We start from the raw sequence: 13,947 nt of genomic DNA, 5'->3' as shown, positions 1-13,947 counted from the left end.
GAAATGACATGTAGATAGCACTATTTTTCCATATTCCACGAGCACACGTGATAATGAATTTATCTTCAAGCAAACTTGACAGGCAGATGGAGTGGAGTTAGAACAGCGCAATTAATATGCAGAGTGTGATAAGCCATCCAATTCTATATAAATATCATACTGTTGTTGCCATGGATTTATCAATCAGAATCAAGGATTCAAGTTTGCTTGAAGATAATTATATAGTAGGCTAACTAGAATGCCCAATGTTATAAAAATCACTAAATTCTTGCATATTCAGGACTCATAGAAAAGACGGTTATGTAAATGATAAAATCATGTTAAATAGTTCTCCAAGGAGGGTGGGTCCAACTGGAAGTAATTACTTGTCTGATTTCCATAGGCACAAGTATGGCAGTTAGTGAGAAGCCCGCCGACCAGGTAGTACTTTGCAACTGGGGATAATAGTACTTTCAAGTTCTTTCGAAAGTCAAGGAAGGCGAATAGTTTGATCATCTTTCCAAATTCCCACTCAACACATTCTCGGACTGATGACATTCTCGAGTTGAATTCTTGCTCCTCGGCTGTTACATTTGCCCCTTTGAATGGAGCTTGTAGATAACGTCTGAGTGGATACGCAGGATCCCCGTAAAGTGCAAATGGCAATCCATTTCTATCGGTCAGATTTCTTCTCTCAAATTCGTGTAGAAGTCCACTCATGCGAAGGAGAGCACTGTCATGTCTTCGCCCCTCTACTGGGCCGTACAGATGTACAATCAACCCACAAGGTAATACCACTGACTGGAACTTTAGGGCATGTATCCTTTTGTGCCCATTATAGCACACTCGCTGATGATGAGTTGGCCTACAAATTGGGCGAACTGTCCCATCTATAAATCCAAAGCAATTCTGCAAAGGTGCCCCTTTGTCATGAATAACATCCGCATAAATTTGTAGCTGTGCACGATCTAGCCATGGATTATCAAGGGATAGAAATCGATGGTGATGCAAATCATACAAAAGTTCAACGGTCTCATTGATAACCAGAGAAAGTGTGGATTTTGGCCTCCCGAACAACTCCTCCAAGTCAGATAGGCGATTTGGGTAAGCAAATCTTCTGAGTACCATGCAAAGAGCATCAAGACCACTGCAAGTGGACCCGTTCTTTAAAATTAGTTTCTCAGGAAGTCCAAGTAAATCTCGTAGCCGGTAAATGTCATCCTTCAAAAATCTGAACTTATCCAAGCACTGATTATTTGTAAGTGTCACTATATCAAACCTGGGCCACTCTGGATTGAATGTGACTCTCGTTGGTATCGGTGCATTGGCCAAGAGGAGGTACATCAAATCGTTATCTTCATTTTCAAGTGCAAAATCGAGTAGTCTCATGGGCGCTGCCATCTTGAAGAGTGCGCCCTCAACAGTTATCCTAAATGTAACCGTGAGGTCATAATCGAAACCCTTCTGCTTGTCGCGTCGGAACGACTGCGTACACGTTCGTGACGTGTAGCTAATTGTAGTCGTGCACACTAACCGTTCGCAATCGAAACCTACCTATTCTCTACGAATTCGCTACGAATGTCCTACGGATATGCCCGGATGTGCTAGGCCCAATCACAGACAACCGTGACGTTAACGTCTTTATTCTTAGTAATACCGTCGATATTCTTCAACAATCCGTCTATATTCTTGACCAACCGTGGTGTATTCGTAGAGAAACCTTAGGACAGTCGTGGCTGTCTGTCCTGAAACCATAGTGCATTCTTAAGAAAGTCGATTTCTCCACGAATCTCGACGGTTCATCGTTATTTCGGTTCATTCATTGATTTCGGTTCATTCATTGATTCTTGGCAAACCGTGGGTATTCGTAGCTCCAACCGTGATGTGTGGCTTGGGTTTAATGGTGTGTGCCCTATGTGCTCATAGACTGCACGCTGCGTTACCCACACACGTACACCCAGTGGCATTTTTTTTCTTCTCGAAATGTGGTGAAGAATCCTTAAAAAAAAATCCTGCATCCAATCCCCAAATCCGGATCACTTCCAAAATCTAATCGATTTGCACTTGTACCAAGGACCAACCCTAAAGATGTTTGCAAAGTTAAACCACAACGTTTGAAAGTTGAAGTAGGCCTACGACGTTTGAAAAGCTGACCCACGACGTTTGAAATTGAACCACGATGTTTGTAAACTGAAGTGCGACGTTTGAAAGTTGAACCACGACGTTTCAAAAGTTGAACCGCGACGTTTCAAAAGTTGAAAAACCGCGAAGTTCGCCTGTCCGTTTAAGAACACCATACATGCGCAATACAAGCGATGATTCGGTATTTTTTAACTTTTATTTCACAACACATCGGACGATTAATAAGCAAACACACCGCGATTAACGAGGGCAAAGAAATAGTGAGCTACAGTCACGATTGAGAGTTATGTACAATGTACATGTAATGAAAAGAATTCACATTGCATGTTGACAGAACACTGTCATTCGCAAAAAGGTGAACTTTATACATGATTGACGTCAGTGTGCGTCACGCTGTTTAATTTTGAAAATGATCACTTGATTTGTTGCCTTGGGGATTATCAAACAAATCTCAACGATGTGCGTCCTAAAACAGTCCAATTGCGCTACAAAACGCGCTTTGAACGAAATGATGTTAATCGGAAAGAACATGTAAAAGTAGGATATAAACATCCCGGCACAAAACTATCCTTTAAAACCTGGGCGTGTTTGTGTTATTCCTGTATTATGCGTGCGAGAACGACTTTCGGGGTCCACTTTTGCGACCCCAAAAAGTCGAGCTGTTTGGGTGCTAGCTGTGATTTCATCCGTAAAGTGTTCTCCTTTTGCGGACGTGTAAGAAACCACATTTAGTGCATTGGTGATTGGTCAACGCTGTTCGCGAGCACGGTGCTGTATAGACACACACAACGTGTATATCGTACATTGACCAAAACGACAGGGAAAACGTATTCGTACTCCGTCGTGTCCGATGAAAACAAACAAGATTTTCTCGTCTTTTCTCCGGGGACGGTAAGACATTACGTTGGTTTCCTTTCAACCAGATGTTTGAAATAGGATAAGTAAACGATCCAAAACATGACATTTTTGGGGATTTCAGGACCTAGTGCCCGGCTTTAAAGCAGATTTATTGTCAGTGGTGCTGCAACATATACAGCTTCCTGTCCATGTTTTCCGATTCATCCATTATGGTTCAAATGGCTTCTCTCATGAAAGTGTCCAAATCGTGTATTATTTCAATAAAGTCTGATGTTAGGCAATAAGACATCTACTTTATTGAGCTATAAACATAACCTTTAATATACATTTAGTCATCTTTTTCCGCATAAATACCAGTCAAATAAACCAACATATCGTAAGGCCTAACGCGTAATTTCTTCTTTGGGGGGGGGGGCGGGTTCAACTACGCCGCTAAAGAGCCATAACTTTTCCAGTTTGATGATTTAGATCGACGATTTCTAAAAGTTTGAGACCGCTAAATGGGGCTCAGGTGACTTCCACCTGACCAATCATGTGAGCATGAAATGCTCCGATTCTAACTAAACTAATGCTGTATTCAGCCTCAAGAAATCTGAAGACAATTTAATGTTGACCTCGCATTACATACTGATTAAGCGTTCTTAAATGTAAAATTCTCAGGGTTGAATAAGGCATTGTTATGTTTCCTTTTCAAAGAGCTACACTATATTTGTGGCTATTGTTTTACATTAAAGCAAATGGATTAGATAATTACTTTATTGTGTTGCATTTCTGTTGCCATGTCAGGGAAAAATGTATTACATGTATAATTAACATGGATTATATTCATATTTCACTTTACTTATCTTATACTCTGTGTATTCACGAGCAACACGTGATGAAATCCCAGGCGGAAAGTGTAGAAATCCATTTAAATTAAGCATTTGTTTCTATTCAAAACAATAGAAAGTCGAAGACAGATGAGTATTAATGTGAGTGTTACTACATAATACACAATAAATAAATGTCTACAACTATGAACACATTCAACCACCGAATTAAAAGGCAGAGCTTGTTAAACTAGTTAAAGAAACGTACAGCATAATGTTTAGCGTTATCGATAATCAGTTCAATCGTTGTGCATTCGTCCCATGCACACGGAAGTGTTAAACCCCGATCCCTTGTTTAAAATTAATGATATATCTCCAAATTGAACACACTCAAAATACATTAAGTCAACAAGCGGAATTTTTCCATGCGTTCACGACAGGCTTTCTTATAATCATTTGTGACACCTTCATCTACGACTTTGACGCAGATAGGCGCTGGCTGTACATTTTCTGGTAGTATGGCATGGAAGCGTCAACAAAAGGAAGGAGATCAGGAGAAAGAGAAGAGCGATCTGGAAGCGGCTTGGGCTTAAGAAAGCAGGTACTGTCCAGAGCGTTCTTGTAGAAACCTACCAACTGGTCCACTTGTACGTACAGACGAGGGATGATCCATTGTTCAATGACCGCATCCCCTGCCTCCCAGTTTAGAATCTTCTCATCAAAGGGCAAGCCGATGTCATTGAAGACTGCTGACAGGATACCTTTAGGATCTTTGAGAAGGTCATCGGCGTCGATGATGATTGCTTCAGGGTCGAGCTCCTTCTTCACGTGCTCAAACAACTCATAGACTTCCTTGTAGCCAAAACCTTTTGGGAAATATTTTTGAGGCAGGTCGTCCAAACGATAGTCATCTGCTAGAGACATATACGGCACTAATGGCAGGAACGACCTCTTCCAAGACGGGAAGACTTTAAGAGGATGACGAATGAGGAACAGGTGCCGGAAACCCTTCGGGATGGACTCCAGCCGGTCCATGACAGCATAGGCCATGTCTTTGGAGAAGATGAACTTCTTCCCAGTATGGGCTTCCTCGAGTTGCTCTTTGACACCTTGGAAGGTGCATTGAGATGCATCAACCCCTGCTGATATCCCATGGGCTTTTTCCCTCACAGCCAACAAAAACTTCTGTTCTTCTTCAGACATGTTAGCCATTTCATCCTCTGTCTTCACCCCCGGTGCAATGAAGATGCTTTCATACATTTCAAAGAAAACCTTTGTGTTTTCGACGAAGCTCAGACATTTGGAAAGAACTGTTGAAAGAGAGCGAGGAACAGTCCATATCAAGAGTCGGACCTGGTTTTCGGACGAGGGAGCCTTCTCAGAGGTTGCCATCTTCCTAAAAGACGAACGAAGAAAAAAAGACATTCGAACAGGTATGTGGGAGAGGTACGGGACCGAAACATCTTCGGACATAAAACAATAGAAACAAATTTTGAGGACATAACCTTTGGCACTCAGGTTGATTCGGAGGAAGGTTTGGAAATTGATTTTGAAAAGTTAAAGGATATTTCTGAAAATCTTGCTCTCCTTTTAACATCTCTGAGGGCAATTAACCGACGGCTTTTAGAGGAGGCGTGGCCTCCAGACCCAGAGCCGTATACATGTACATAGAGAGAGTTGCGCCAACTTCAGACTGTTGAACCATAATGGCCGTCCGTTATGTGTACAGAGCAGCGTGCGACTATTGTTTGGAATTATGTATGCAAAATCAGCCATTTTGGTACCAAACGGTGCGACCCTGATGTCACAACTCTCTCTGTATATATACGGCTCTGTCCAGACCCCGCCGCCAAAACTCTGAACACTTTTTTGCTGAAATGACAATGTACGCGTGTGGCGTTGGTTTGACTGCGTCGGGCATTAAAAAGATTTCCACAACGATTGACTGTCACAACGGAAGTACTGGCATACTTTGAATGACAAAGTTTTACCTAGTCAATCATAAACAGATCATACCTTGTTCTCCAAGTCTTTAAAACGAGCTTCCTTGACAACAAACTGATTTCAAACTACAGCAATTAAAGCGAATGAGATACCTCGGGAGCGACTGTCTGATACACCCAGGCTTTATGCATGTCTAAAGTTCACGACAAGTTCAACGATTAATTCGTTTTTATCGTGTGAACTTTGGATAGTTGACTTTTCGCAAAGTCATCACCTGATTAAACCTTTGACCTTTTGTCGACTTTTACCTCCCTATTCGTATGACTAACTGACAACAAAACGTATTGAATGCAAGTGCTGGATCATTCTGTGACAAGCACACTTTCTTCTTCATTTCGGTAGTATGGCGCGCATTAGTGACATTCAGGTTAAAACAGAAGCTTTTGTTATTTCAAGATACATGTACATGTATCGTTAATCATTGCAAGATACCTCTTAATTTTCGAAAATTTGAGATAAGGCCATGTATGTCGAAATATGGATTTCAAGATGTCTCTAAATTTACTTCCAGATAGCTCGAAATTCATTTTAAAATGCACCTTCGCGGGGACGATGAGCAGTGTTATGTGCACCATGAGTCTGGAAGGGAGGTCAGCCAAATGATTAGTTGAAGGACGCTGGGGCAGTGTTTTCAAACCCAAAAACTGAATGGAGGCAAGAGCAAAAAGTTTCACTTCTCAAACTGATATTTTTTTTTTTACAAACTGAATAACTGATCATGCAGTTTTATCAAAATAACAAAAATGACAATACGTCACCAGTATCGGGTACTACGAATAACATATTACAGAGTATGTCACAATTGTATAAGTTGACCTTTATTTATGTCTGGAATTCACAAACCACATGTACATGTACACGAACAAGCAGGTATCTGTATATCAGTCATAATGCACAAAATGTTTTACGTCGCACGTTCGCGCGTTCTGGTAAATTCCTATCATGTTACTTCACATGATTGTTATTGAACGTCGTCATAATCTTATAAACAGGATGAGTTAAAAAAAAAAAACATATGTCGGGACTATTGTTTTAGTGAAGTTCTGCATGTAGCACTTTCAAAGTCTAGGATATGAAAGCCCAATTCATATTTCTTTTTTTAGTACAAGAATCATTCAAACCACTGTGTACTTTTCAAGTTACGGAATGTTAAACACAACCACCGTTTTAAAGTTCGGTGTACGGATCACAAAAAGGTGTGCGTTCTTTTCAGCAAAACGAAAAAAAATCACATACATCCCTATGTCATTTGTTTGCGTTTTGCTGAAAGAACACTTCCCTTTTTTGTGATCCGTGGACAGAACTTTAAAAACGGTGGCTGTGTTTAAAATTCCGTAACATGATTGATTTGAACGATTCTTGAACTAAAAGAAAGCTTATGAATAGGGCTTTCATATCCTAGATTTTGAAAGTGCTAGGCTCACATGCAGAACTTCACTAAAACAATGGTCCCAACATTTGGGTTTCGTGGTTTTTTTTTCCTCGGCCTGTATAAATTTTAGACGAATTAGTCCATCTCAAATAAAAATGGGACTTAAGACGAAGTAAAAAAAAAAACATGTTTCTCGTCCCCACCCGCTTCCTTTTTGGAGGCCGCCTGGATTTTTTTATTATTTTTTATTTTTGAAAAATGCAGTAAAAGACACACCGAAAGAGTCCACAAATTCATCGGAAAATAAATTGTAGACCAATACAAGTCTAAATGACATTGTAAATATGTTTAGTTCTCTTGTCCAACTTATCTTTCATTTTAAAAGTGTCTTTGAACAGTGGAAACACCAACAATTGCAGGAAATTTTTTAATGGCGGCCATCTTGAAACAAATTTAAAAAAAAAGCCCCGCTTCCTCCTTTTTTTCGAAAAACCGGACGAGAAACATGATGGTTTTTTTTATTCGGCCCAACTTCAGATTGATTCTAAACATATAAAAGGGCTCTTGCCTCTCAGGGATTAGCTTAAAAATGGAAAGACCAATTGTGTTATGATGAATTATGCATAAATACTCAACAGGGGGCGCTATACATAACCGGAAATACATCGCGAAAACCGTGTTTATCAGTTTTGTAGAATAAATCGTTTTAGTTTGTCAAGGTTTGTAGGACCCTGGATCTGAAACCAGCGGTAGGAGATTCCTCAGTTTTTCTAGATGCAATTTGGTGCATTGAAATTGACATTGTTAGTGCCGTAGATTTTGAAGGTAAATTTGGAAAGTGAAATAGGCGGCCGTTCGCCACGGGGTGGGTTTTATTGCCGGTTATGGGACTACATGTACATGTAGTATAGTATACGAATATTATCGCAAGGTAAAATCTGGACTCTTCCATTTCACGAGGCGAAGCCGAGTGAACTGGAAAAGTCCAGATTTTACCGAGCGATAATATTCCTCCCATTTCATAATTTAAAGCCACTCAATATTTGTTTTATATAACTGACATATAGATCCTTGTCATTTGATATATTTGAACATTTTTTTCAATACAAAACTGGAAGAAAATGTATTTCTCTCTTCCAAACCACCCTTTCACGAAAATGTTTGAACCCAACGCTGTAGCGCTGGCTCTTTAGAACAATACGCGCTACGCGCAACGCTGAACGCGCACACCAGCATGCATTTGCACACAAATACCGCGTCATAATCCTAATTATAACACCTCACCCACAGATTCTGTGTCTTGATTGGTCGAGAGCGAGTCACATGATACTTTCTATTTTTGCTATCTTTCCGTGCACGGCCAAAAGTACTATACCCGTAGCAACCAAAGTACTGTGGGTTTGATTGTTATGTGGCAAAGTCGACTCACCTCTGGTGACTAATGTCTGCGCCCGTCTGTAGAACCTGGGCCTGCTGCGTGGTGTAGTCCGATGGTGGTGCACCGCGACTATGTCGGAACCGTGCGTTCCGTCGAACAACAGTTCGGCTTTATTTCCAGTGAATATGGCAATAATAACGTTCACAAAGACTAACAGTTATGTACATCTGACGAATGTACACAGAGGAAAACGATGAAAGCGGATGAAAACTTGATGAACGCAACGTAGTAACTTGACTGAACAGTGATAAAACCAAGATGGCGATATTTACATGTGCGTTTGTTTGTTGGAGTTTTTATGTCTCCATAGTGCAACGCACTTTGACCTTTGGCCACAGCAAAGGTATGGGCGGCCAAACGGACAAAATTAGAAAGTGTTTTACGTGTCGCTACAGTACTATACCATTAGCAACCAAAGTACTATTTCCACGGCGCGGTATTTGTGTGCGAAATGCATGCTGGTGTGCGCCTTGCGCGTTGCGCGCAGCGCGTTTTGTTTCAAAGAGAGCGCGCCACAGAGTTGGGTTCAAACATTTCGCGAAGGGGTAGTTTGGAAGAGAGAAATACATTTTCCACCAATTTTGTATTGAAATTGAAGTTTATTTTAAATGTGTTAAGATTTAAATAATTTAAAATATTATAACCAAGCAGAATCTGTGGGTGAAGTGTTATAAAACAAATATTGAATGCTTTATCTCGTGGTGAAGTAGAACTAGCCTCCCTCGGTGATCCATGGACCATATTCTATTTTCCCTCGGCTTCGCCTCGGGAAAATAGAATGGTCCATGGATCACCTCGGGAGGCTAGTTTTACTACACCACTCGAAGCATTCAATATTTGTATACTGTTGAATAGTATTTCTCATTCCCCATGGGCGGATAGTACTTTTTGAGCCGCGGCATGAATGGGAGCAATAACGAATGCCACGTGATGTGAGTTCCACCAATCAAATGACAAGGATCTGTATGTCGGTCGCTTGTATTTATACATGTATTTACAATGTATATGCATATCAAATGTAAGGAGTCACCTTTAGTTTATTAATACATGTATTCTTTCAAATATCTGTCACATATTTACATAACAATTTGTCTAATTAATAATTGTCTGTTCATGATTGTATTCTGACCGCCTGCACAATCTTTAACAGACTTGGGCAGGTCTAGGTCATTTTACCAGATAACAGCAATAAAGCCAGCCCCGGTTGGAGATCGAGAGAGATCCCAGCAAGAGCCTGCAGTGCCTACGTCAACCAGTGTTTATGATCTCCCCCGCGGCTCGGTTGCCCCCGTACAATGGGATGGATTAAGATGACAAGGATGTCCATGCCAAAAACATCCTTGAAATTGGTGGACGGTGTTGTTTCCTTTGCAGTATCCGGCCCCGGGTTTTCTGAATCGGCCTATATACTTGGTGCTCCTTGACGTTGAACTTATGCTGAATGTGAATACATGTACTTAGAGACTAGGCGACCCAGTCCATGCACTCAGCCGCCATGGTGCCCCATTTTGACTCTGAACCGGCGTGGAGTTCTGTTCGGCTTTTTTTCTGATGAATGTGTCGACGGGCATGTCCTGCATCATGGACCACAGGCATCCAAACCAACTACATGTACATGTACATGTACGTTCCGACAGAGTTTTGGCCTGCCACGGATGAGCGTCTCGCCTTTCTCGTGGCACCGATGGAATACTATAGCCTACACCGACTGGCTCCTACGATGTTTTCTCATTGGTGTAGTACATGATACCATACACTTTGACAATATTCGGCCACTGCAATGTCAGTGCCCTTTATTCGGCTATAGAAGTCCTCGTAGGGAGGAAATGCCGGATGGTCCAGTTATGAAGTCATCCACCCACTCGTATGGGGAAAAAAGTATTTGGTTTGGGGACAGTCGTACGCCTTCAAAAAATTGATGGACTATACCCGGAGCTAAACAGTTTGTGACGTCGAGAAACTTGAGACCCATAATACGAACCCGTCCTTTTAATCACCAACTTCAGCTGGGCAGTCTCCTCCAACGCGGGGTAGAGATACGACGTTGATGTCGTACCGCCCTGAAAACCAAACACCAACATCTTTTGTAGGCACTCCTCCAGCCTCTCCTTTGCATTTTCAGTTGGTGTTTCCTGTCCTTTCCCGGTGCTTGCTCGTTGTTAGTGTTTTCGATGATTTCATCTATCTGCTCGAAGACAGACTCAACCATTTCCATGAGATCGGTGTGTGCGGCATCACTAATTGAGAGTAAATGCTGCACCATGTCCTTGACTATAGTCCCGAATTACCGTCGTTTACAAAACAACGTGGCTACTCGTAACCTGGCACGTTAATGTCGATGTCACGCCCCAACTATCGCATCGGTCCCAACTATAGTTGGGACTGTCCCAACTATAGTGCGGCAGTTGGGTCGGCCCAACTATAGTTAGGACTGGAGTTGCGCCGGATGCTTCATGCTTGATAGATCTTGTTGGATTAAATGTTCCGCGGCGCTGGCACCGTGTATTCGTCGTGCATGCATGCCGCAAGGCTGGCCGGTCACGTGGTACTGCCTAGTTGGATGAGTTGTCCAGCTGCTGCTGGGTTTTATTGTCCAGCAACATTTTGCAAAATTCAAAGATTGCCATGGCCGGCCAACTATAGATGGGCCCCACCCATAGCTAATGTCAAAGGTCCCAAGTAAAGTCGGACAGTATGTAACAGAGCTGTAGGGAATGTTTTATAGTCGTACATCAATGTAAACTATAGTTGGGACCGCCAAATAAAAATATTGCGGTGGCCCAACTACAGATGGTCCCCACCCATAGATAATTTCATTGGTCCCAAGTAAAGTCAGATGTGTATTAGAGTTGTAGGGAATGTTTTATAATCGTACAACAATGTACACTATAGTTGGGACCGCAAAATAAAAAGATTGGAGTGGCCCAACTATAGATTCGCCCCATCAATAACTAATTTCAGTGGTCCCCAGTAAAGTCAGACGTGTATCAGAGCTGTAGGGAACGTTTTACAGTTGTACATCAATGTCAACTATAGTTGGGACACCGCAAAATAAAAAGATCGGAGTGGCCCAACTATAGATGGGCCAGCCCAACAGTGGAACTTACAGATGGGACCGTCCCAACTATAGTTGGGACAGGCCCAACTATAGTTGGGCCAGCCCAACTGTGGAACTACAGTTGGGACAGGCCCAACTATAGTTGGGACAGGCCCAACTATAGTTGGGACCGATGCGATAGTTGGGGCGTGACATCGACACTGACGCTCAGGAGCTCGTGGTGTTAGTCAGTGTAAGATCTTGGACACGGCATTAAGATCTCAGTGTTGGTTTATTGAGTGCTCATAACCAAGTGAAGAATACATACAGGAGACAGCACAGAATATTGGGTGTTGTCTTAAAGGAGTCGTATTACAATGGGTTCTCATTGGACAGTGGGAGGTGGTCTGATGTGGTCTGATGTCTGACCATACTTCTGGCCTGACCTACAAGTATATATGTATGTCAAGGGTCACACATGTGTACTTACATGTTACAGTCAGACGGTCAGTGAAGCTTGATGTACATGCTGGTAGGTGCATGGAAAGCAACACTCAAAGTCGTAATTTTCTTTCCACATCTACCCCTCCGTCGCTAATGTCATTGAAGATGGAAGTAGGGAGATGGAAACTACCTCCTGGAAAGTGGTGCTTGAAATCACACGTTGGTACGTGTCTCCTGTACAGTAGCTGAATGTTGTTATTGTCGGCTTGGACTCTGTAGCCCTCTGGAAAATGGAGTAGATCATCTTTCATTGGAGCGGATTGGAGTGGTGATGGGCCGAGCTGAGGTTGACGAGATGGGGAGGCTTGAATCTGTCATGACAAATAATCATAAGTCACAAATCAGTCTCACAATTGTTCAACAATTCAACAAGATTTAACAAGAAGCCAATAAATCTGCTATGAACAATACAATTTGTATGTATCAATTAACTATTCTGGCTGTAAGGTTGACACGGTTCGGCACTTTTGACAAATGTTTTGAACACCTTCATACATCTGATCCGTGCGTGCAAATATATACAGTTGTCTCGCTCAAACCACAACAAAAATTAATGACAACACAATGGATTTATTCGATACATGAATCAACTAGTCCGTAAAACAAGGACATACGACCATCTCGAAGTGAAAGCAGAGTTCGTATTTTAAAAAGAAACGGTACCTACTTGCTCGTTGGCTTTGTTTTCCATGCGTATGATCTCATGTAACTGATTTTTGTCAGGATCAGGGGAACTCTGGGAAGAGCAGCCGGGTTGATCGTCAAAGTACTCATCGGCCGTGCGATGCAGGGACGTACTCCAGGTCCCAGAATGAGGTCCCCCCAAGATTAGACCATTCATTGCACAGGATAAAGGTGTACGGATAAATGCTCTCCTGTGGTATAACGATGCACAGTCTAGTACGGGTCGTAATCGAAATTTATCGATTTTCTTCTGGAGGGTCGGTGCGGTGGTCAGCTCAGACGGCTGTAAAAGTTCTCAACAAAAGACGAAAGTTTGTTTGCTTGCTTGTCGACTTAAAGACGATCATCTTGCTTGTTTGGTTGTCTCAGAAACAAAATAAATATTGCTGCGCTATGGCTACAAACTTTGCGATGTTTTGACAACTATTAGGGAATTTTGAACCTTTCTTAATCACTTTACACATTGAAAAAAGCCAACTATAGGGTTTGCGTCGCCGACAGCGGAAGAATTTCAACTTCGTTTTCTTGAAATGTATCGTATTTTCAGTTTCAAGGTCATAAACAAAATATAAATCAACAAAATCTAGTGTCCTTTTTCCATCTCCTGTTCTCCGCCTCACTTCACCACCACCTCCACCCTATTTCATTCATCCCCCACCTCATCCCAGCTCTCAACTCCGCCCAAATGCCACTTTAACTGGGTCAAACAACTTCACCACTGGTATACTTTCACTTTCTATGCATTTTTTTAGAGAATTCTAGGGGTTTTTTGGTGATTTTTCCGTCCAAAGATGATACCCCTAGTAATATCGGTTTTCCCGGCTTTTTTAAAACATTTTTCGTTCAAATTCACCGATTCTTATATTCAATTTCGTCCAGCAACATCGATTTACTGCACTTTCAATGTTTAAGTTCGTCTTTTGTCAGACAATTTCAAATTTAGTCCAAACAAATTCAAACAATGAGCACACGTTTTCGACCCGGTGTATTCGATTTCGTCTCGTCTCCGCCGAATCGTGTTATTCAGAAATCAAATTCGTTTAATTGATTTATATAAGACGAAGTTGATCTCCGAATGCTGCCATTCGGCAACAGCTTAGACGGATTTGATCTGTAATGA

At 41.8% G+C, this 13,947-nt stretch overlaps 1 protein-coding gene across 4 annotated transcripts; it reads right to left on the bottom strand.

Moving 5' to 3' along the window:
• Window positions 1–3,084: 3,084 nt before the first annotated feature.
• LOC119720105 (branched-chain-amino-acid aminotransferase-like protein 1) lies at window positions 3,085–13,097 on the bottom strand. Of its 4 annotated transcripts, none has more exons than XM_038189641.1 (3): window positions 12,807–13,097; window positions 12,130–12,454; window positions 3,085–5,184 (listed from the first exon to the last, which is right to left on the bottom strand). In XM_038189641.1, coding segments are annotated over exons 2-3 (927 nt in total). In that variant the 5' UTR covers window positions 12,132–12,454; window positions 12,807–13,097; the 3' UTR covers window positions 3,085–4,259. The 4 variants fall into 4 exon arrangements, with proteins under 4 accessions (XP_038045569.1, XP_038045568.1, XP_038045570.1 ...); XM_038189640.1 differs by having other exon boundaries at window positions 12,811–13,097; XM_038189642.1 differs by lacking the exons at window positions 12,130–12,454; window positions 12,807–13,097 and adding an exon at window positions 8,594–9,022.
• Between the last annotated feature and the right edge of the window lie 850 nt (window positions 13,098–13,947).

Source organism: Patiria miniata, unplaced genomic scaffold (assembly GCF_015706575.1).
Source record: "Patiria miniata isolate m_02_andy unplaced genomic scaffold, ASM1570657v1 HiC_scaffold_9, whole genome shotgun sequence".
NCBI lineage: Eukaryota > Metazoa > Echinodermata > Asteroidea > Valvatida > Asterinidae > Patiria > Patiria miniata.
The sequence above is the reverse complement of the archived record's forward strand: the minus strand, read 5'-3'. Positions and strand labels throughout refer to the sequence as shown.